General features: G+C 41.8%; 2 protein-coding genes across 2 annotated transcripts; both read right to left on the bottom strand.

The window, feature by feature from the left end:
- Window positions 1-1,511: 1,511 nt before the first annotated feature.
- Window positions 1,512-9,047, bottom strand: LOC120022802 (tensin-4-like). Its single transcript, XM_038966804.1, has 10 exons — window positions 8,807-9,047; window positions 6,502-6,862; window positions 5,941-6,287; window positions 5,712-5,807; window positions 5,339-5,470; window positions 4,746-4,838; window positions 4,111-4,188; window positions 3,885-3,947; window positions 1,706-1,877; window positions 1,512-1,584 (listed from the first exon to the last, which is right to left on the bottom strand). Exons 1-10 carry the CDS (start codon window positions 9,045-9,047, stop codon window positions 1,512-1,514), a joined length of 1,656 nt encoding a protein of 551 aa, XP_038822732.1.
- Window positions 9,048-14,853: 5,806 nt separating this feature from the next.
- Window positions 14,854-16,270, bottom strand: LOC120027493 (C-C chemokine receptor type 7-like). The gene is made up of 2 exons (XM_038972447.1): window positions 15,853-16,270; window positions 14,854-15,512 (listed from the first exon to the last, which is right to left on the bottom strand). The coding sequence occupies exons 1-2, from the start codon at window positions 16,251-16,253 to the stop codon at window positions 14,855-14,857; spliced, it is 1,059 nt and encodes a 352-aa protein (XP_038828375.1). The 5' UTR covers window positions 16,254-16,270; the 3' UTR covers window position 14,854.
- Window positions 16,271-24,940: the final 8,670 nt, after the last annotated feature.

Raw genomic sequence — 24,940 nt, 5'->3', positions numbered from 1 at the left:
CAATATAGAATAGTATATTTCTCTAGTCATGGGTTTTGTACAAATGCTGCGAATTTTTCAGATAATGTATTTCCACAGAGTCCGATTATTTTATGTATTTCCAGAATATTTAATGTATTTGGCAGGTATGTGTTTTGGATATAGGTGCAGCCTGCAGGGATATTAAAGATCCATTACAGGACAAGACACAAACACTCTTGTCACTTTAAGTTTATTACTATCCTAAATATCAAATAAATATGACAAAATATGAAATAGATACGTTTTGTATTTAATACACAAGAATATACAACGTCTGAGAAAATAGATATGATAAAGTTAGTGCAGGAAAAAATATAATTCTTGTCATGAAGCATAGCAATAGGCTATACATAATCAAATTACCCATATTAGGGCCGAATTCTAACTTGCATGCCCATAACTCGCATTTTCTCATGCATTAGTGTAAATGGGAGAGTTGTGCCAAAATGCAAGTGACACATGGATCTCAAGTTAGAATTTGTCCCTGAGAGGATATCTCTACTTATCTAATGAACCTCTAGTGCTTTTCAACCTCGTTATGATAACTACTACAGATTTATATCACAATTTCCTGTAGAAATTAAGATAGCTCCAGTTACTGTGCCCTCCACATAACCAGGGGGTGACTATTAAATAAGGTACTGATCTACAGTTCATCAGCAGTGTACTTTGTGGAACCCTTTCCATCCAAACTATAAAATGTTATAGCTTGCAACATCTATGACCTATCGATTTTGAAATCTACAGTATCTTCCTACCTTGTATGAAATTAATTGGGGTACCACATATTTATGAACGGACACCCCAGTCTTAGCTTTGGTGGAAATAAAGCTTTTTGGCCTCAGTGGGTCATCAGATCTGCAACATGCTACAGGAATCCCTGTTACGTGTCTTTATGACACATCAGAGTATCTGTATCAGGTCTGGCTCTGGGCGCCCTCGTTGACGGAAGTGACTTAAAGGGTTTCCGGCATTCAGTCTGGTGATATTGTCTTATCTCACCTTCCCAAACTGGACAGAGTGAGGTTATGGTTTGAAAATGATGCCCTGTGTCAACTCAATGGTCGGATTACAGGGCTGAAGAGGGTCGTATTCTGCGAAGACGTGGCACACATTCTCCATACCCGCTTCAGTGCCCTTTGCCACTATACCAAATATCCTGGAGGGGAAAAAAATAATCAAAGTTGGATATTTGCCTACATCGTTGTTAGCTTTCCTTCACAAAATCATACCTATTATAATATGCGCATATGCATGCTGAAGCTATCTAATAATGAAGAACATTACCTTGCTGGTTTGGAACTCTTGTGCCACCTGTGAAGATTAAAGGGGTATAATTAGAGATTAAAACTATGTTTAAAAATGGATAGGGATACAGTCCATTCAAGTGGACTTTATTTCTGATTTGTAGGCCCAGAGTTTTTCCTGACAACATGACCTTACCAGGAAAAACTCAGGGCCCTTAAAAACAAGCTTTTGAAAGAATCAACTCACAGTCTCTTGTCTGGATCTTCACCACTGTAGCTGAGCAGGTGTGCAGGGTAATGACGTCTGAAGAAAAGTCTAATGGGAACACACACATTCATCAGATTTCATTTAATCAAGAAAGGTCATTACCATAATTTGATCATCGTTAAATGCTCAAAAGAAAATTTAATTCAGAAAAATTCCATATTTTTCTTACTTTCTCTGGATGTCTGTCAAAGTGACACCTTTGGGTGACACCTTCAGGTTGACTATGGTGGGTGTGATGGTGCCCTGGGCCATCGTGAAGGTGGAGGACACAGCCTTTTGTACAGCACACGGCCCTGTCAACATCTCAGTGGGGATAGCACTCAGGTAGAGGAAATTGCAAGCTAGGGAGAAGACAAGGAAGATCATTAATTCATTTGAGAGAAGAGAAACCAGTGTGATGCTTTTTATCACAGCTGTCTACTGCGGCATGTAGGACAGGAGGACAACCACTACATTGCACTGCAGATTTCTACACTTACCAGTCATTTCCTAAATATTGTAGCGACCCGCACAGACAGCTGTGTGTTATGTGTTAGGCTAGTAGGTGGTTGTGTTGTACTGACCAGTACCCAGTGTTCGCGGGGTCCGACATGTCAATCAACCTGCTATCTGCCAATCACGGGAATGCCTGGAATGTTCTGATGCCGGGCATCCTGGCGGTTGGCGGAGTGTCGTGGAGGGGGGTTGGGCAGGGGGATGGAGCATTGGAAGTTAAGACCAGTTTTCGCCTTTGTTCTCTCTCTTACGTCTGGGCTTCACAAGAGAAGGTCACGATTGGCTTGTGGGTTATCTGTCATTTATTTGGCGTGTGCTACGGCCCAAACAGTAGCCTGTGTAAAGTTGGTTTAATAAACCGTCAATTCGCAAACTCAAGCCTCTGTCTGGACAATTGTTCATTTATGATCTAGTCAGGTCATTACAATATTATAGGAGTTCAAATGCTGTGTGCAATGTAGCCTACTGTGACTGTTTATAATGTAGCATAAATTATTTAATGCAAGAAGTTGCGACATTGTTGAAGCTTGTGTTGCACTCATACCACACTGTATAAAATCTGTCCACGTTAAGCAGATTCTTAATTAATAAGCAGGTGAGGAGTTTTTGTATGAGAGGCAAGGAGTGTTGAATTTAGTCAAGATAAACATTAATTGCTATTTTGATACGTGAGGCTTATTTGATCAAATATAAGTTTCATAACGTTTAGGTTGTTACGAGTGTACTGATATAAGTGTGATTCACGTGACATCCTGGCAACTTTGAGAAAACTTTATAGAGTTGTCCCTGTTGAAATTCGAGACGGTCTATGCATATTGAGGCGAGCATAGAATCTCACTCTCCATTGAACACAGGCGGTTGACGTCAATACCCCTCATCGAATATTCAAAATAATTTTTAAATAACTAAGTGTATCCACCAATCCAAATAGACGATTAGGTGGGAACTTGACAGCACGCCATTCCGCTCTGTGGACAACGAATTCATTGTTGAGCAGTAGACATAGGTATTTCGTCAATATCGTGCTTCTACACCTGCATTGCTTGCTTTTTGGGGTTTTAGGCTGGGTTTCTGTACAGCACTTTGAGATATCAGCTGATGTAAGAAGGGCTTTATAAATACATTTGATTTGATGATATACACATTTCTGGCTGAATCAAGAATACTGCCATGATCCAGATAATTAGCGGGAGTCGCGAGAGGTCAGGTGGTCACCTCACCTGTGAGCTTTCTAAAAAACATGCCACTTTGATTCAAGTGACTTTTTTAGCAGGTTAGAAAGCATTTTCGCTAACCCTAACCTACTACACCAAAGTCGGAGCTGTATCAAAGTGGCGTGTATTTAGGGAATCTCTGCACGGCTTACCTGAAGATGCCGTTCGCTAACTTTGTGAACATTTAAATATGTTCCTTAAGTATATTACGGGGAAAATAACAGTTGAACTGTAACAAGTTCAAGATAAACAATGCAGAAATGTTTACCCTATATGGGAAAAGATTGCAGTATAACTGCAGTATGCTGCAATTCTTTCTTCCAAAATACCACAGTCAACTGCATTTACTGTTCTTTTACTGCAGTTTCAAAACGGCAGTATTTTTTGTAAGGGCCAGTTTACTCAGGTAAGCCATTAACAGATCATTAGCTAATATTACAATGAAACGCTGGCTACTATAGCTAGCTAGCTTGGACTATTTCTTTAGCCAGTCACCATTAAGGCCTACCAAACTTGTTCATGAAATGATGTTGCATGTTATTCTTTAGAGACAGAATAATATAAAACTAGCTAGCTGATTGGCAAATTGATACCACAACTAGATAACCTAATGATGAATGCTGGGGGCACAATTCTCACCAGTCTTGGTCTTGTCTTCTGGTGCTGACCTGTCAGTTGTTCCCTCCTGTCCTTTGTTCAGATCTGTAGACCAAACAGATACCATTTAATTGCCTGGTTTTATTAATAAAAAGGTTGTCTTATATGTGGAATATGCGATTATTCACATCATCATACAATTTATGTAAACATCATGTGGCTTGTTGCCTAATAGATTTAGGCTATTTGTTAAATTATTATAGCATACCATGTGATTGGAGCAGAAGTTTGCAGGGTAGGGCATATGCAGTGATGGTGTGTTGGAAGACCAGGGCAGACAGACTACCTGCAAGGGGATACAAAACACAGTCCTGTTGTTTTGACTAAAAGTGGTTGAATATACATATCAAATGATAAAGTATTAATGTTGTTTCAAGGAATGTCCACAAGAGGGCGTGGGTGATCTTTCTGAGTCATGGCATTACATCCATGCATCAGAGTAGCCTTGATGATCCAAGGCAACAGCAAAGCAACCTCAACATCACAAATGTGTTTGAGATCTACATAGATTATCACAATCAGACTCAACTGTTGTTTTTCTATAGTGTGATTGTTTGATTTGCGGTACAGCCAATATAAATCTAATCTACTTTCTTTCTTACAGGACATAGGATAGAAGCCCACATCTCTCAAAACCCTGAAAAGCAATCAGCTCCATCCCCCTGCCTCACAGTTTTCAGGACACCGACCAGACATGGCTGACTCAAGTCTTGTGATTCATGCTTCTCCTAAACCAGGGTGTGGGCCTTTTGTCAAGATTGACAGATTGTTCATTCATGGTAAACAAAGAAGTATGGGATTGATAGATTGTCACACTATGAATGAACAAAGTTGACTTCTTACCGAAGTATGGTTCCTGTGAGGAGCCCTTGATACGGACGCCCTTGGCCGACGATTCAATGAGAAAGTGCCTCACGAGCTCTGAGCTGCCCTCCACTACAATGAAGAAGCCAAGAGTCAGTAAAAGAGACAAGGCAGATAGGCAGTGTAGTATTTACTGTGAATGAATCTGATATGAGATATGACAGTTAGACAACATACGGACAGATGCCTTTGATTCTACTGTGACTGTGGTATTGTTAATGATGTGGTGTTGTGATAATAGTATAATATTGATAATAGTTACTGTTGATATAAGAAGCCAGGATTTAAACACTATAATAACATTCTGGTAATTAAATGCTATGGAGTGTTTGCACTGCCACAGAGGTAGACATGAGTAATGAGCGGATAAACACAGACAGACAGACATGCCCACTCAAGTCAGCAGCAGAGAGAGTTAGGTAAGTCCTACCAGGTCTTTTCAAGACACACTGGTATTGATCGTGTGCTTTAGTTGTGTATACTCTGTTTATAGGACTGTGTGATGTGGTGTGTGTGTGTGGTTATTCTGAGTAGCAGTGTTGAATGGTGAGAAGGACTTCAGGATTGTTTACCTGGTTGGCCAGTAGGGGATATATTGATGGGCACCTGGTCCACCTTCATAGCCAGCCCGAAGGAGCCTCTGAAGGACGTGCTGTCTCTCACCACGAAGGTCCCCGGCTCCTTATCTATCACTATGGCCTCAGCTACAATCACACAGGTACCACAGATACAGCTCAGACAGTGCAGAGGTGTCACCATTGTTTGTCATTGTTGTAGACCGAGTATTAATAAAATCATTCATTTTAGTCTAAGATAAGTTTTGGTTTTCTGTTTAAACATACATTTGCTTTGCGTCTTTAACTTAATATAGGACATAAAATGCAACAATGTACATACAGTTGTGGCCAAATATATTGGCTCCCCATTTCTTCTCAAAATGCTTACCCTGAACTCTGTTGATGTGTGGGCGGAACCAGAACTGAGAAGTGTCCATGACAAACTTCATGGAGTGCTGGTTGCCTTGGAAATGGCCTTGGAAAGCTAAGGGACCATGAAAATGAAATGCACATTATTTTATTATTGAATACGCACAAATCTTTTCCCAGCAGAGGGCACTGGACAGAGATTTTAGATTTTAAACAGATTGACGAGGATCATCATCATCAAGACTCACAGTGAGAGGGAGATGGCGAGGATGGCCTGGAGCTGTGCCTCTGCTTGATCTGTACGCCTGGGACCATTGCCTCTGGAGGTGACTGGGGGCTGAGCTCCCGCTCTGGAGCTCCGTTGACCAACACCACAGGGATGTCTGTCAGTGAACCGGCCAGGGAGGCAGGGCTGCTGTGAGGGCTGCTGTGGATCCCCTGGAAGTGGCCGAGTGGTGATGGGCCGGTCGGCAAAGGCTTGTTGGTGAACGGCCTGGTCGAGGACCTGGACACGTCGCTGAAGGAGCTGGATGTGCGGTAGAGGAGGACAGACTCGGGGCTGTCGCCTTCACTGTCACTGAGCAATGACTGATAGCTGTGGAAGAGAGATGAGTTGAAGAGAAGATGTTTACGGCACTGTGGAGTCCAGACGGGATTGGTAGAACTTTCAAGTGTCAAGCTGTGACAACACCAGTTAGTGTTGCTCTATGGAGTCAAGGCTGGTCTAACTTGCCATTATCTTTGCATAAAACTAAGATATTAAAGTAATTTCCAAAAGCATGTATTAACAGAGTGTGAAGGGGTCTGACCTGCCCATCATGTAACTGGTTTCTGAGCCGGGCGACGTGGAGAGCATCGAGACGGCACTGTTCCTGTGAGAGTGTGACATGCGCAGGGTAACCGGGGATGAACACATGCCCACATCGCCTCCCTGCATTGAGGGCAGCCGCCGGCGAACGACACTTCCACACGGCAGTGGGGGGCGAGAGGAGGCATCAGAGAACACCAGGGAGCTTTGGGGGCTGCACCTGGAGCCAGAAGCAGAGGACAGTGGGATGGGAATGCTGCAGGAGGGGGAGACGGAGGAGAAGGAGGTGGAGATGTTCCTTGGAGAACAGCTTCTGGGGACCAGCACACAGTTGGAGACGTCTTCATCTGGAGAGAAGTCATCTGGAGAGGAGAGAGGGAGTACGCCAGAGGAAGTTGGAGCAAATGGTGCTAAATATCGAATAGATAAAGGGATTGGAAAACCTAATAGGTCTATGCAATTTCTTATATCGTTAATGTTGTGTTATCTGAGAGGAGAGAAAGAACATCCAAGAGAAGCGTGAGAAAGGAATGTTCAGTGGCTTAACCAGTGAATGAACTGAAGTTCCCTTTTCGGCAAGCAATACGTCACACAATTCGTGGTATTTGTTCTCCTATACAGTCACTTACGAGAAGTGATCACACATATTTAAAATTGGAGGTCTTAAACGTTTCCTTCCCCATAATATGAATGAGAAGTGTTGAAATAGTCTTCTTATGATCAAAAATCATATCCATTGCGTGCCGTTACAGATAAAAATGTATCGCCTTTTCAAGACCCACATACTCTACAGTCAGAGCAGATTGTGGAGACTCGTTTAATCTCATACGTGTACTCACTCATACATCCCATTCCTTTCCCTTCTATGGCTGTGTGTCTGTATTAGATGGGCGTGGCTTTATTATGTCAATACTACACTGAGTATACCAACATTTAGAACACCTTCCTAATATTGAGTTACACCCCCTTTTGCCCTCAGAACAGCTTTAATTCGTCAGGGCATGGACTACAAGGCATTGAAAGCATTCCACATGGATGCTGGCCCATGTTGACTCCAATGCTTCCCACAGTTGTGTCAAGTTGGCTCAATGTCCTTTGGGTGGACCATTCTTAACCAGGGACATCGATAAGGGATCATAGCTTTCATCTGGATTCACCTGGTCAGTCTATGTCATGGAAAGAGCAGGTGTTCGTAATGTTTTGTATACTCAGTGTATACCACACAAGTGTTTTCCTGGGAGGCTAAAGACGGAAGGTTGAAATTCCTCCACGTCATGCAGGCTTTTACTTGTTCAAGTGAGTCCCAACCCTCCCTATTCAAATACACCAAGCAAACACTGTGTTCTTGCTGTGAGGGTGAGAATGCAGTACTTTGCCATGGAGAATTTCCTAGATAAGTTTCAACTTGTCCCCCAAAAATTCTGTCTGACTGTATGATCTACCCGCCTGTCAGTAACGGCGGGAACCTATTGAAATAGATGAGTCTGTTGCCCCATGCCACTGAGGTGAGGTGTCCTGTGGTCAGGGTGAGTGAGACGGGCGGGTCACTGTTATGTAGTGATGAGAGTTAACGTGGAACGGTGACAAGTACTAAGGGGGATATCCATTGATGAGTAGGTAGTAACAGTAAATATATCCATCACAATTACTGTGACCTCATTCAGTACATCCCACGCCATTTGTTCTTTGGTTGTCTAAGAATGAATACTTCTATATATGGAATTGTGCTCACTTCTGTTTTTCAGTTCAGACCGTGTCAGACAGTGACTGTTAAAGGTTGACTGTATTTAAAGCACCACTGTGTGTCTCCCTCAGATGTTCTGGGTGTGGTATGTTTTTTTGTCTGGGCAGTAACCCCAGATAAATGTACTCTATTTTGTAACATTAAACTGATGTGAAATTATGGGTGGATTTTTACATAGCCCCGGGCCATGGGTACATGAATGGGGCACAATGGGAGTTGTTATTCAAGGTTCTCAGGCTTGGTCTCCAGCCAACGTAACTGCAGATGTTTCTAGCCATGTTTTACGATGGAAAAGTACCCTAGGTCTAAACTCCTTCATTGACTAAGTTTGACATTTTTCTATGTTCAAAACTGTTGAGTTGAATGACCGAATGTAATTCAGTAGGCGTAGGCATCCTGACAGGTCTACGTAGAAATATCAATTAAAAAAAATATATGTAGATAAACTACAGTTTAAATAAAGCATGTGAGCTTGTACTGAAAGAAAGTAAATAGGCCTAGCCTATATTACAGCATATGAATAACTATTGGGCTCTATATGCCCTCTCACTCATTGTCCTACCTGTGTGAAGGCTGCTGGACTGGGACCTCTTGTTGAAGTGCATGGGCTCAAACGTGGGGTCCAGTTCCAGAATGAGCTGGTTCAGGTTATCTAGGGAGATGTCCAGGTCGTCCTGTTCACTGCAACTCCCGTTGGGGTCCATCATGGCGCTCGGACTGCACCCCAGAGCCGCCTCATGAGCGGAGCCCAGGCAGGTACTCTGACCCACCCTCAGAATGTGATTGGGTATTATGTGGGACATGACTCCAACTATAGGCATCACGTAAATCTCTGAAACAGACACACCAGTAGGATTAACTCACTCTAATATATCTATTGCTGTAAATATCATTCTTAGTACATATTGTGTAAATTCATCCGGTGCATATACAGTACCAGTCAAAAGTTTGGACACCTACTCATTCAAGGGTTTTTCTTTATTTTTTACTATTTTCTACATTGTAGAGTAATAGTGAAGACATCAAAACTATGAAATAACACATATAGAATCATGTAGTAACCAATAAAGTGTAAAATGTATTTTATATTTTAGTTTCTTCAAAGTAGCCACCCTTTTCCTTGATGACAGCTTTGCACACTTGGCATTCTCTCATCCAGCTTCAGCTGGAATGCTTTTTTCTACAGTCTTGAAGGAGTTCCCACATATGCTGAGCACTTCTTGACTGCTTTTCCTTCATTCTGCGGTCCAACTCATCCCAAACCATCTCAATTGGCCCAAGCAAGTTTCTTCTTCTTATTGATGTTCTTTAGTAGTGGTTTCTTTGCAGCAATTGAACCATGAAGGGCTGATTCACGCAGTCTCCTCTGAACAGTTGATGTTGAGATGTGTCTCTTACTTTAACCCCTTGAAGCATTTATTTGGGCTGCAATCTGAGGTGCGGTTAACTCTAATGAACTTATACTCTGCAGGGTCTTCCTTTCCTGTGGCGGTCCTCATGAGAACCAGTTTCATCATAGTGCTTGATGGTTTTTGAAACTGCAAGTGAAGAAACTTTCAAAGTTCTTGAAATGTTCTGCATTGACTGACCCTCATGTCTTAAAGTAATGATGGACTGTCATTTCTCTTTGCGTATTTGAGCTGTTCTTGCCATAATATGGGTTTGGTCTTTTACTAAATAGGGCTATCTTCTGTATACACCCCTACCTTGTCACAACACAACTGATTGGCTCAAACACATTAGGAAGGAAAGAAATTCCACTAATTAACTTTTAACAAGGCACCCCTGTTAATTGAAATGCATTCCAGGTGACTACCTCATGAAGCTGGTTGATAGAATGCCAAGAGTGTGCAAAGCTGTCACCAAGGCAAACGGTGGCTACTTTGAAGAATCGCAAATAAAAATATATTTTGATTTGTTTAACACTTTTTTGGTTTCATATGTGTTATTTCATAGTTTTGATGTCTTCACTACTGTTATACAATGTGGAAAATAGTAAAAATAAAGCAAACCCCTGGAATGAGTAGGTGCTTCCAAACTTTTGACTGGTACTGTACATATAGATTGAATTTGGATTACTGTTACAGTGCTTTTTGAGTTGTTATTTGGTTTCGTTCCCACGTCCCATATTAAACTTTGATTTGATTAGCATAGGCGAGATCACTAACATTGGTGTGTCAATGGGATGAATGGCGGTTATTACACTGTGTCCAAACTGACCTAAATAGGACAGCTGTGCCTACCCTACACTTGACCCTTGCTACTGTACAAATTATATTTACACTTTGCTAAAATGTACATGTATGTATACAAATCTCCATTACAGATCAAATGTTTAGTAACCCACCGGGGAACATTTATTAAAACTGTCTTGTTGTAAGGAACGTAATTTCAACCAGAGTTGCCTACTAGGTAAAAGCTGTCAGTTAGAGGACATTGCAATTCAACAGAACCCAAGTAGAAGGCTCAGTACTAAAAGTTCAGATATTGTAGATGATTTACGCGTTTGTTTTATGATTCACATCATATTGCCTTTTCATTGGATTCACACACATTGTTATCGTGACACAATGTTATCTTGAGTGAATTAAGTTCAAATATCACTCTTCCACATTGTGTGAACTCCACCCAGCCTTTCCCAGTCTCAATAGACCTGCAGCTGTCCCGTGAACTATACGAACCTTCCACAAACTTTCATTGTATTGTTGATAGTATTGTCAACAAAGGTCAACTCTTTGTGAACCCAGTGAAAGGAGCTGCATCTAAATATGAGTAATACTTAATTATATGAGACCTGTTTACTGTTGGCTTAACAGCTACTGGCGATTAACAAATACTCATATCCTTCTCTTCAGGTTTTCTGCCTACCAGTTGCTTACCAATACTGTGGTTAACTTTACAGCATCACATATGCAAGAGTATAGGAAAGGGTCATAGTAATTTGGAAAGTTACATATTTGACCTAGAATTATGACGCAATCTCTTGAGAAAGTGTAAGGTTTGCTTACAGTGATAGTTGAGGGGATAAAGGAAGGGTGTGGAGTGTGTAAGAGGGAGATAGAATCTACCCCCTCCTCCCCCTCGTCTCAGACAGGGCAAGGCACCCAGTGAGTCACAGGGCCAGAGGGAGTCACCATGACAACACAACCCTTGTTGACCCCCCAACACTTCCATTGCTGATACAGCAATCAGAGACCATACGTTTTCTATCCTGATTTACCACTGGTATTTACAGCAATTAAAAGATGTGCAGATGTTACATCTAAGAACTGCTTCCTATTTTATTTTTATTTATCCTTTATTAAACTAGGCAAATCAGTTAAGAACAAATTCTTATTTACAATGAAGGGCTACCCCAGCCAAACCCTTCCCTAACCCGGACGATGCTGGGCCAATTGTGCGCTCGGGAGGCCCTATAAAGACCCCTTTAGTGTTGCTGTAGTGTACAGTAGCCTACTATTTCCATATTCCAGACAGAGTGAGGAAAGTTGATGCCTGAGGCTCACTGTTATGTGACACACTTCAACATCGTTCTATCAGCCTTGGGGGCAACACGTACTGTAGTTGCAGTAGCATGAGGTTGTAGCATTAGATTGCGACCCTGCGAAGGACGTCCAATCTCTATGTGCAGGTAGCGTGTGCATGAGGTCCTGACCCACCTTCACCACAATATACTTATAAGAATAATAGATATGTCTATTACTGAAAAATCACTACCCTAACATTTGGAAAGACACAATTATCTATCCTTGATGAATACAGAACTAATGTTTTATGATACTTGTTTGCATAAATCAATTTTTTTCTCCAAAGTGTAACAACAGAAGTATAAGTAAACACAGTATACATATTCTAATTAAATGCATTCTGAATCTCCGTCACGTATGAGATTCTGTATACTGAAATATAGTTGAGGTATCTTACCTGTTTTTGTTGTTCTCTTGTCCTCAATGTCTAAGGAAAGGGGTTGTCTATATCCCTGAGGTTTCAAAGTAAATTAATCCAAGAGTAGAATGCTTTTATTGATAGCTCCCAACTCCTCCTACTGTCATCCAGTCAGCCGACTGTTTCACACACCCTTGCTTGCAGCTCTAATATTCTGGGTTAGGTCTGATGATGTCATCAGTTGTAGGATATTAATTTGAGGCAGAAACAGGAATTATTCATTATTATGAGGAATATAATTCATGGAGATTTTGAATTTTCTAAGTGGATTTTACAGATCTAACTAGAATGAGTGACATTTAAAGGATGGGTAGTGTTCTAGAGAACACATTCGTGAAGAGGGCACGAGTGTAACCCATGTCTTTTACTGTATTTTTTGGTGCAAATTTTGCACTCAGAGATACAGTAAATTGGCCAACTTCCATAAGCTATACATTTTATGTTGAAAGCCAATAAATGTTCTATAAAACTTTATTTTGAATTATCCATGTCTTACAATTGCTCTCCATGTCTTTTAGCATCTGTAAAACAAAATGCTGTGGAATCAATAAAAGCTTATCTTATCACTATTACAGTTGTTAGAAAGGAGTATTAGGTAACTTTCAGAAAGGATGTAAAGGGATAACCCCTTTCTTACAAACAATAGCCTATTGTCATTTGCATTTCTTGGGAACCGAGTCATTTGCTTTTCTGGGGAACTGAACTCCCAAGGTTTGTTTTGAAACGAGTAAGTGAATGAGACGATGTCCGGCAATGTCTGACTTGTGCTAACCTCCTCTGTAACGCCCTAGTTTGAATGCAAACCATTTATTAACCATGCCATGTGATGTTCTTTTTGTCCTGTGGAAGACTTCAAGGTCACACTTTATTTGGATAGTCCATCTGTAGATGCTCTACAGATAGTTTGTTGATAGCATGACCATCTGTTGATAAGCAACTGCTTGCTACGGTTACGGTTAAGGGTAGGTTTAAAATATGGGTTATGGTAAGGGTTAAGGTTAGTAGATAGTTAGCTGAAATGTTACTGATAGTCTGTCGATAGTCCATCTGTAGATGCTCCACAGACTATGCAAATAAAGTGTTATGGGCTTCAAAGACCCATATTGAAGCAAGGTACTGTAAATTGGTTGAAATCTAACATGTCAAATAGCCTAGAAGCAGGGTTCCCACATGAAAAAATACTACAGTTTACTATAGAATACTACAGTACTTACTATATAATTCTATTGTAAACTGTAGTATACTGTTAATCAGTTCAGTGACTGCCTAAATTCAACACACCTGGTCTTCCAGGTCAGTTAAACCAAAAACATGAAGTGCCTGTGGCACTCCAGGACCAGGGTTGCTACCCCTGCTGTAGAATACTATACCACACTGTAGAATCCCTCGATCATGTGTAGTACTTAATATAGAATATTGTAGTATATAGTAAATACTACAGTATTAACCGCAAAAGAAGCACTGTAGTAAATACTACAGCAATGTCAGTAAAAACACTACAGTCCACAAAAACACAACTTTTTTTTACTATATTAAACACTGCAGTGTTTAATTTGCATATACCCTGCCCATTCCCCTCCCCTGTATCGCAATTTGTGCCACCCATAAGTGAGAAACATACATGCCAAGTATAGACCATATATTAATTTCCCTTCAGGTTACTGAAAAGAGCAGAAGCACTGAACTAGCTGTTCAGACCCCAGTCCTACCTACATACAGGTTATGAAAAATGTGCTGTTTTAGTATTTCTCCAGTAGGTTTCTTGAAGGAGAAAGCCTCCACTTCTATTTCAAAGTGTAACGCTCATCTGATGAAGACAGCTGCCTCTGATTGAGAACCACACCCGGCAAAACACAAAGAAATAGAAAACATAGAAATAAAGAAACTAGAATGCCCACCCTAGTCACACCCTGGCCTAACCAAAATAGAGAGTAAAAGCCTCTCTATGGCCAGGGCGTGACACAAAGATAGTAAAACAAAAACACCATGTCTGCAAAAACAGTAATACTACAGTATACTAGTCTTCGTAAATACTACAGTATACTACAGTCTGCAAAAACACTACAGTAAATACTACAGTATACTACAGTCTGCAAAAACACTACAGTAAATACTATAGTACAATACGCAAAAACACTGAATTAATTACTATAGTATTTTTTTTTTTTATACTTCAGTATTTATACTATAGTTAACTGTAAATACTACAGTAAAGTATGCAAAACACTGCAGTGAATACCACAAATCACTACAGTATTTATACCATAGTATACTTTAGTATTTTTTCATGTGAGTTGTTGAACAAGTGGTCAAATGAGACCAGAGTACACCTTTTTTAAATTATTATTTATTTACAAGACTTTGGAAATAAGACTCAAAACAACACAGAAATAATACAAAGACATTGAGTATTTACAGTGCTAGTCCTCCACTGGCAGCTCTATAACAGGAAAAAATGGAATGGTACAGACTTGATCTAAATCAATACCTGGTGGCGACAAGTAAACTGCCTGATACATTAAACATATATGTCCTTTAGACCTTTTCAGTGACCTATAGAACACTTACATGAAAACAATTTAAATATAATCAGAAATAAACATAGGCTGTGTACAAGGTCTTATCCATGTTGAAAAGGCTGACAGATTAGGCAGCATTGGCAGCTTTAGGGGGAGAAAGTGGTTGTGGTCTCGGTTTCCATGGCGGCCGCTGAGCTCCTCCTCTTTCCGCAGGTGTACTGGAAAAATTTCTCCTGCCTCATACAGCCCAGATCCTTCAGCAGCTTCAGGAGGTCGCGGCGGAACTTCACTCCGATGAACGCATACACAAAGGGGTTGAGGCAGCACCTCAGGAAAGCCAGGCACTGGGTGATGTCAGAGGCGTAGAGGAGGCTGTTGTCGTAGATGCACTCCTTGCTGCCACCCTTAGCCGCGTCGAGAGTGGTCAGCAGCAGTACCAGATTATAGGGCACCTGGCAGAGCAGGAAAACCGCCACCAAAGTGAAGATCACCTTGATGGCCTTGTTCTTCTCAAAGCTCCGGGCCTGGCACAGGGTCTTCACAATGGCGCCGTAACAGAAGGCCATGATTAGGAGCGGCAGAACAAACCCCAGGACCATCTGGCTCACCTGGATGGCCACGCGCACCTGGTCTGAGCCGGCGGTGTAGGGGGTGCAGGTATTGTTGCTGATGTTTGTGTAGGACATCTCGGGCACAGAGAAGACCAGCGCCATCACCCAGATGACCACAGAGGTCACCTTGCTAATGAACACTGCCATGGAGCGGTGGCGGTGGGCAGAGACGGCCTTGGAGATGGCGAAGTACCTGTCGGAAAAATGACAAAAAGTAGGCTTTATATAGCAGGCTCATATAATACTTTAGTGAACCATATACGAATATTTACAGAGATAGAAACAGATCAGCCTATTCGGTCACAGCAGAGATAAGAGCAGATAAGCCTATTAGGTCACAGCAGAGATAAGAGCAGATCAGCCTATTAGGTCACAACAGAGATAGGAGCAGATCAGCCTATTATGTCACAGCAGAGATAGGAGCAGATCAGCCTATTAGGTCACAGCAGGACGCACACTGCAACACGTTTCGATCAGGATTTTATTTAACCAGGTTAGTCTTTGAAAACGCTTTCTCATTTGCAGTAACGTACCTGTCCACGCTGATTGAGGTGAGGAGGAACATGCCGCTGTAGAAGCTGACCTTATAGATGGTGTGCATGGCCTTGCAGATGAACAGGCCCAGCACCCATTCTGTCATGGAGTTGGTCGCCCAGAGGGGCAGCGACACGGCGAACAGCAGGTCAGCGATGGACAGGCTGAGCAGGAACACATCGGTCCCGGTCTTCAGCCGGTTGAAGTAGACGTAGGTACCGATCACCAGGATGTTACCGACCAGACCGAGGAAGCAGATGAGGGAGTAGAAGGTGGGCATGAACCAGGAGCGGAAGTGGCGGTTGGATTCCTTCTGGCATTGCTGGGTCCAATAGTCATAATCCAAGTCAGTCTTGTCCATGGGGTAATCAGTGTAATCAGTGATGGACTCTGTAGTCATTTTTTCATTCTGAGAGAAGCAAGTCTGAAAAATAGACAATGGGACATACTGTAAATCAGGATAATTGATGATTGACTGGTGTAATCGTATGCCTTGAATTCTAATAAAATGTCATTCAAATAGATTAGTGTTCAGGTTCAGGTAACTGGGTCCAATATAAAGCAGACACAATGTACCCTGCATCTGGCCCCTTGATAAACTGCCATGCTTTCAGATAAGTATACCACTTCCTGAGAGGAAGTTGTTCTATACAGTATGCTCTTGAATGAAAGACTGTGGTTAGTACCAGTGTAGTGTTTGTGCGTTTCTGGGTAGATTATGTGTTATTAAGTGAGTTATAAACATATCAGTTAATTGATTGTCTAAAAAAAATTATATCAAAAGACTATTAATACTAAATACAAATGATATTGTATGATATGGTATACTGAAGACTGTTCATCCATTGTTCTTACCTCAAAGTAGGTCCAGATCAGCAGAGCTGGTACTAAGATTCGTATATCTGAAAATCAGATAAGGTGTGGTTAAAGCTCTAGAGTATCAGTTGATCGATAAATAGACTGATATGTTAGTTGACTAGTGCCCTGCAAAAGTATTCATCCCCCTTGGCGTTTTTCCTATTTTGTTGCATTACAACCTGTACTTCAAATTGATTTTTATTTGTATTTCATGTAATGGACATACACAGAATAGTCCAAATTGGTGAAGTGAAATTCAAAAAATTACTTGTTTAAAAGAATTCTTAAAAATGGAAAAGTGGTGCATGCAAATGTATTCACCCCTTTGCTATGAAGCCCCTAAATAACCTCTGGTGCAACCAATTACCTTCAGAAGTCACATAGTTAGTTAAATAAAGTCCACCTATGTGTAATCTGTGTCACATGATCTGTCACATGATCTTAGTATATATACACCTGTTCTGAAAGGCCACAGAGTCTGCAACACCACAAAGCAAGGAGCACCACCAAGCGGCACCATGAAGACCAAGGAGCTCTCCAAACAGGTCAGGGACAAAGTTATGGAGAAGTACAGATCAAGGTTGGTTTATAAAAAATATCTGAAACTTTGAACATCCCATGGAGCACCATTAAATCTGTTATTAAAAAAATGGAAAGAATATGGCACCACAACAAACCTGCCAAGAGAGGGCCTCCCACCAAAACTCACGGTCCAGGCAAGGAGGGCATTAATCAGAGAGGCAACAAAGAGACCAAAGATAACCCTGAAGGAGCTGCAAAGCTCCACAGCGGAGATTGGAGTATCTGTCCATAGGACCACTAAGCCGTACACTCCACAGAGCTGGGCTTTACGGAAGAGTGGCCAGAAAAAAGCCATTGCTTAAAGAAAATCATAAGCAAGCACGTTTGGTGTTCTCCAAAAGGCATGTGGGAGACTCTCCAAACATATGGAAGAAGCTACTCTTGTCAGGTGAGACAAAAATGTAGCTTTTTGGCCAAACGCTGTCTGGCGCAAACCCAACACCTCTCATCACCCCGAGAACACCATCCACACAGTGAAGCATGGTGGTGGCAGCATCATGCTGTGGGGATGTTTTTTATCGGCAGTGACTAGGAAACTGGTCAGAATTGAAGGAATGATGGATGGGCGCTAAATACAGGGAAATTCTTGAGGGAAACCTGTTTCAGTCTTCCAGAGATTTGAGACTGGGACGGAGGTTCACCTTCCAGCAGGACAATGACCCTAAGCATACTGCTAAAGCAACACTCGAGTGGTTTAAGGGGAAACATTTAAATGTCTTGGAATGGCCTCGTCAAAGCCCAGACCTCAATCCAATTGAGAATCTGTGGTATGACTTAAAGATTGCTGTACACCAGCAGAACCCATCCAACTCGAAGGAGCTGGAGGAGTTTTGCCTTGAAGAATGGGAAAAAATCCCAGTGGCTAGATGTGCTAAGCTTATAGAGACATACCCCCTCACGACGCCAGGACAGCGGAGTCAATCACCACCTTCCGGAGACACCTGAAACCCCACCTCTTTAAGGAATACCTAGGATAGGATAAAGTAATCCTTCTGACCCCCCCCCCCCCCCCCCCCCTTAAAAGATTTAGATGCACTATTGTAAAGTGGCTGTTCCACTGGATGTCATAAGGTGAATGCACTAATTTGTAAGTCGCTCTGCTAAATGACTCAAATGTAAATGTAAATGTAAATACCCCAAGAGAGGTGGCTCTACAAAGTATTGGCTTTGGGGGGGATGAATAGTATTGCACGCTGAAGTTTTCAGTTACTTTGTCTTATTTCTTGTTCGTTTCACCCCAAAAATTATTTTGCATCTTCAAAGTGGTAGGCATGTTGTTTAAATCAAATGATACAAACCCCCCAAAAATCAGTTTTAATTACAGGTTGTAAGGTTACAAAATAGGAAAAATGTGAAGGTGGTAAATACTTTCGCACGCCACTGTATAAGAATAACCTTTGGAAAGAGTTCAATACACGTCACTTATGATAATACATAGGAGTTGATGTCCCTTGTTATTAGCATATATTGTTTTTCTAAGTGTAAATAATGAATTTGAGTTGTCTCAACTGTTAGGTATTTAGCTTGTACCGCAGGATTCCCCAATAAGTGGCCAATAGGCCAAATTCATCCTACAGGTGATTTTATTTGGCCTCTCAAGTTTTCTGAGCATGTTTGTTTTTGGACATAAAACACTGGAAAATCACCAGGAAGTCAGCTCAAAGTGTTTGGGATTTCTGCAGTTAATTTGCAGTGTGCAAATCATTTACAACTATGTTCTGGACCCGTGACCATTCACTCAAGGAAAAATATTCACACGGATGAATGTAATTGAGGAGCCCTGTTGTCCAGTGTGCAACAAAGACATAGCAAGGACATCTGGTGGTAACAGAAGGGGATGCACCAATTGATTGGTTGTTCAAAGATATCATAGCATACCCAAATATGAAAAGCATTAAAACTATAATTTTTTTAGAGACAAAAAGAAACAAACAAACAAAAAACACGATCAAAAATACCCCTTTGGCTCGTCCCCCTGAGGCCCATCTGCTAGCCTGCTATCCCCGGCCTGCTAGCTGTCTGAATCGCCGTGCCTCCAGCTTGCCTAGCTACTCACTGGACCCTATGATCACTCGGCTACACATGCCTCTCCCTAATGTCAATATGCCTTGTCTATTGCCTTGTCTATTGCCTTGTCTATTGCTCTTTTGGTTCGTGAGCTAGCCCTTTTGTTCCACCCCCCACATATGCGGTGACCACACCTGGCTTAAATGGTGCCTCTAGAAACAAAACCTCTCTCATCGTCACTCAATGCCTTACCTCCACTGTACTCACATCCTACCATACCCTTGTCTGTATAGTATGCCTTGAATCTATTCTTCCGCGCCCAGAAACCTCCTCCTTTTACTCTCTGTTCCGAACGCACTAGACGACCAGTTCTTTTAGCCTTTAGCCATACTCTTATCCTACTCCTCCTCTGTTCCTCTGGTGATGTAGAGGTAACCCAGCCCCTGCAGCCCCCAGCATCACTCCCATTCCCCAGGCGCTCTCATTTGTTGACTTCTGTAACCGTAAAAGCATTGGTTTCATGTATGTTAACATTAGAAGCCTCCTCCCTAAATTTGTTTTATTCACTGCTTCAGCACACTCCGCCAACCCGGATGTGCTAGCCGTGTCTGAATCCTGGCTTAGGAAGGCCACCAAAAATCCTGAAATTTCCATCCCTAACTATAATTTGTTTCTGACAAGATAGAACTGCCAAAGGGGTGGAGTTGCAATCTACTGCAGAGAAAGCCTGCAGAGTTCTGTCATACTATCCAGGTCTGTGCCAAAACAATTCAAGCTTCTACTTTTAAAAATCCACCTTTCCAGAAACAAATCGCTTGTTATAGGCCCCCATCTGTGCCCAGGACATTGATCGCCCCCCATCTATCTTCAGAGTTCGTACTGTTATGTGACCTAAACTGGGACAAGCTTAACACCCCGGCTGTCCTACAATCTAAGCTAGATGTCCTCAATCTCACACAAATTATCAAGGAACCTACCAGGTACAACCCTAAATCCGTAACCATTGGCACCCTCTTAGATATCATCCTGACAAACTTGCCCTCTAAATACACCTCTCCTGTCTACAACCAGGATCTCAGCAATCACTGCCTCATTGCCTGCGTGCGTAATGGGTCCGCGGTCAAACGACCACCCCTCATCACTGTCAAACGCTCCCTAAAACACTTCAGCGAGCAGGCCTTTCTAATCGACCTGGCCCGGGTATCCTTGAAGGATATTGACCTCATCCTATCAGTAGAGGATGCCTGGTTGCTCTTCAAAAGGGCTTTCCTCTCCATCTTAAATAAGCATGCCCCATTCAAAAAATGTAGAACTAAGAACAGATATAGCCCTTGGTTCACCCCAGACTTGACTGCCCTTGACCAGTAAAAAAACATCCTGTGGTGTTCTGCATTAGCATCGAATAGCCCCCGCGATATGCAACTTTTCAGGGAAGTCCGGAACCAATATACTCAGTCAGTCAGGAAAGCTAAGGCTAGCTTTTTCAAATAGAAATGTGCTTCCTGTAGCACTAATTCCAAAACGTTTTGGGACACTGTGAAGTCCATGGAGAATAAGAGCACCTCCTCCTAGCTGCCCACTGCACTGAGGATAGGAAACACTGTCACCACCGATAAATCCACTATAATTGAGAATTTCAATAAGCATTTTTCCACGGCTGGCCATGCTTTCCACCTGGCTACCCCTACCCTGGCCAACATTTTAGCAACCCCTGCAGCAACTTGCCCAAGCCCCCCCCCCCCCCCCCCCCCGCTTCTCTTTCACCTAAATCCAGACAGCTGATGTTCTGAAAGAGCTGCAAAATCTGGATCCCTACAAATCAGCTGGGCTAGACAATCTGGACCCTCTCTTTCTAAAATTATCCGCCGAAATTGTTGCAACCCCTATTACTAGCCTATTCAAGCCTACTCTCTTTCGTATCATCTGAGATCCCCATAGATTGGAAAGCTGCCTCGGTCATCCCCCTCTTCAAAGGGGGAGACACTCTAGACCTAAACTGTTATAAACCTATTTCAGCCTTTCTAAAATCTTCAAAAGCCAAGTTAATAAACAGATCACCGACCATTTAGAATCCCATCGTACCTTCTCCACTATGCAATCTGGTTTCCGAGCTGGTCATGGGTGCACCTCAGCCACGCTCAAGGTCCTAAACGATATCATAACCACCATCAATAAAAGACAGTACTGTGCAGCCGTCTTCATCGACCTGGCCAAGGCGTTCGACTCTGTCAATCACCGCATTCTTATCGGCAGACTCAATAGCCTTCTCAAGTGACTGCCTCGTCTGGTTCACCAACCACTTCTCAGATAGAGTTCAGTATGTCAAATCGGAGGGCCTGTTGTCCGGACCTCTGGCAGTCTCTATGGGGGTGCCACAGGGTTCAATTCTCGGGCCGACTCTTTTCTCTGTATACATCAATGATGTCGCTCTTGCTGCTGGTGATTCTCTGATCCACCTCTACGCAGACGACACCATTCTGCATACATATGGCCCTTCTTTGGACACTGTGCTAACAAACCTCCAAACGAGTTTCAATGCCATACAACACTCCTTCCGTGGCCTCCAACTGCTTTTAAATGCTAGTAAAACTAAGTGCATGCTCTTCAACCGATTGCTGCCCGCACCCTCCTGCCCGACTAGCATCACTACTCTGGACGGTTCTGACCTAGAATATGTGGACAACTACAAATACCTAGGTGTCTGGTTAGACTGTAAACTCTCCTTCCAGACTCACATTAAGCATCTCCAATCCAAAATTAAATCTAGAATCGGGAAATTCTCAAACCTTCAAAACAGAAGTGACTCGGTTACGAAACGTATCATGAGTAAACCAGGGCTGTACCTGCAACCATCTCAGTCTTACAAACCTGGTTCCAGTTTCAGTCTTTCTACACTCAATTGATTTGGAACACTTAAAAAGTGAATTAACAGTTCAAAAACATGAATTAAACAAGTGCAGCAGATGTCAGCGATTCACAGATATTGTGTTAATAAGAAGTAGAAGCTCAATTGAATGATTACAGCCTACTGTAGCTATACAGCTGTATGGCTTGTTATCAGCCTTTCTATCTTAGCACCCTACACCACATACACTATGTTCACCTAACGGAAGCACATTTACTAATTTCGTATATCATTGTCTACATGCATGCAGCAATTGACTGGACACACTGTTTTGCTAAACTTCCCCCATAGTAGTGCTTTTTTAGTAATTTAATTCAATATAACCCATACTTATACAAAACATATTTATCTATTTATTTATTGGACAAATAAATCTTAGAACAAAACTTATTTATATTCCTTTTGATAAAAGTGTTAGTTGTTATTAGTTGAAAAATTGCAGGAAGCTAATATCCTGATCAACTATTTAAGATGTTCAAATCACTTTTCCGCAGTTATGAAATTGTATGAAACATTGAATGATGTGCTCACCTTTGACAGCGGTCATGTTGATTGAGAGTTACTACTGTGCATTCTCTCAGTACACAGGTTGTGAAAGTAGAGAGACAGCCCGCTAGTCTAGATGAGGCTGTGTGAGGCGCTAGTTTCCCCTTTGAACTATACTAAAAAAAGTGCCCCTGGTTCATAGTTACACTCCCGGTGTCTTGTAAAAAAACAATGATTAGGAATGAGAGTCAATGCAAATGTTGTTGGTTTTACGCATTGTGCAGGAGTGTGTGTGAAATTGACTGAATGAACAATTTGAGGTAGTATAATCTATATGACATTACAGAGAGATAGAACTGCATCCCGCTTGTAGTTGGTGATTTACTACCCATTGAACATTGCTGTTGAACTGTTGCATACAGCTATTGCACACTATGAGAGGAAATCGGTGTACATGTTGTTCAGCACAGACACTCAGACACACAAAGATCTCAGTGACCACTGTGGTCGAGGGAAAATGTATTGTCTGTTCTATTTTCAACACACAGTCACTAGAAAGATAACACCATTACACTTGTGCTGTTGACGCTTACTTTTCTTTGTAGTCTACAGTGAGGAATAGGCTACATCAGTTCATTGAGAACACAATATATAGGTCCTAAATTGGTATATATTTGGTTTCTCATCTCGCCATTACAACCCCATTACTTATCAATAGGCTTAGATGTTGATGAAATTGGCCATGCCGTCTCCGACTGAGTTTACAGCTGATGTTGGATTAAAGGCCATTAGACATTGATTTGAATTGTATTTTTTACTTTTGTCTACTATTTTCTATTGTCTGCAGTTTATCCCCACACCTGCATGTACTTTCAGGTGGAGCAGGGATGAAGGTGAGGAAAAGCTCAGTGTCCGGGTCAAACAGGGCATACTGCTTATCATTACAATACATGTACTGTATGTACTCTTAGAAAAAGGGTTCCAAAAGGGTTATTCGACTGTCCCCATAGGAGAACCCCTTTTGGTTCCAGGTAGAACCCTTTTTGGCTCCAGGTAGAACTATTTTGGGTTCCATTTAGAACCCTCTGAGACCATACGGGTTCAACATGGAACCAAAAAGGGTTCTCATATGGGAACAGACGAAGAACCCTTTTAGGTTCACCTTTTTTTCTAAGAGTGTACTAATATGTTGGATGAAAAGGCTGTTTTACAAAGTCTGTATTACAATGAAATCTTTAGCATAGCAAATAACCCACTTTGAGTTACATTTAGCTAGAATAAAAGTACAAATATAACTAAAAAACAAATACTGAAAAGTATTTATTGCACAAGTAAGTAACAAACAAGATGGATGCTCATTCTGTGAACAGCATGCATTGAAGGGACTATTTTTAAATGTCTTACCAATTCTGGGTGTTTGCCAAACCAACAGCTACAAAACAGGCCTCCCAGAGCAAGTGAATGATATGTAGAGTACTTCTAAGGTGAGATAGACTCATTACAGTCAACGCTTCATGTGTGTTTAATCCAAAATATTATAGATATACTAATGTTTCTTCATGTCCCCTTTGACAACTTCGACAAATAAGTGATTTACACAAAAGTCATTTCTCCAAAAGTCCCTTTCACCAATACTCATACGGTATACGTTGGTCATTGTGTTTACCACCACAACACTTTTGTTTAGGCAGTGGTGGCAGTTCCACTGCTGTCTTGGTTTATCTTGGTCAGTAAAGGGCACGTTCAGTCTTATTCTCCCCTACTCTCCACCAACTCTGCACAAGCTGCACACCTCTCTGCCTGTGCGGTTGCGGCTTTGAGTTTAAGGCGCTCAGGAAAAGAACCCAGCAAAGAAACACTAACCACAATTCTGTGCAACAGGTGACTGCTGCAGAGGGACGACTGTGCATATCTGCACCTACAGTAAAGTTGTGACAAATCTCATCACTATTGCAAAAGGCTGATCATAGAAATATAGTTATTATAACAGACAATTATGAGCTGCAACAATTTGACTGGTTCACTCATGGGTAAACTCAATAGGTCACCGGCCCACCCATCATGGATGTTGATTTGAATGAGAATGTCTTTTCTACCAATTAAAATTATATGGGGCTGCTGGTATGGTTCCTGCACATGGAATCTAGCTGCAAAAGTGACAGACATTTTTTAAGTGTGCTAGCAGGAAGATGACTGTAGCTGTACCTTTATCTAGGGTGTTAACCCAGAAGCCAGCCACACCAATGTGT

This window comes from Salvelinus namaycush, chromosome 2, assembly GCF_016432855.1.
Source record: "Salvelinus namaycush isolate Seneca chromosome 2, SaNama_1.0, whole genome shotgun sequence".
Lineage (NCBI taxonomy): Eukaryota > Metazoa > Chordata > Actinopteri > Salmoniformes > Salmonidae > Salvelinus > Salvelinus namaycush.
This window is presented reverse-complemented; position numbering and strand designations above follow the sequence as displayed.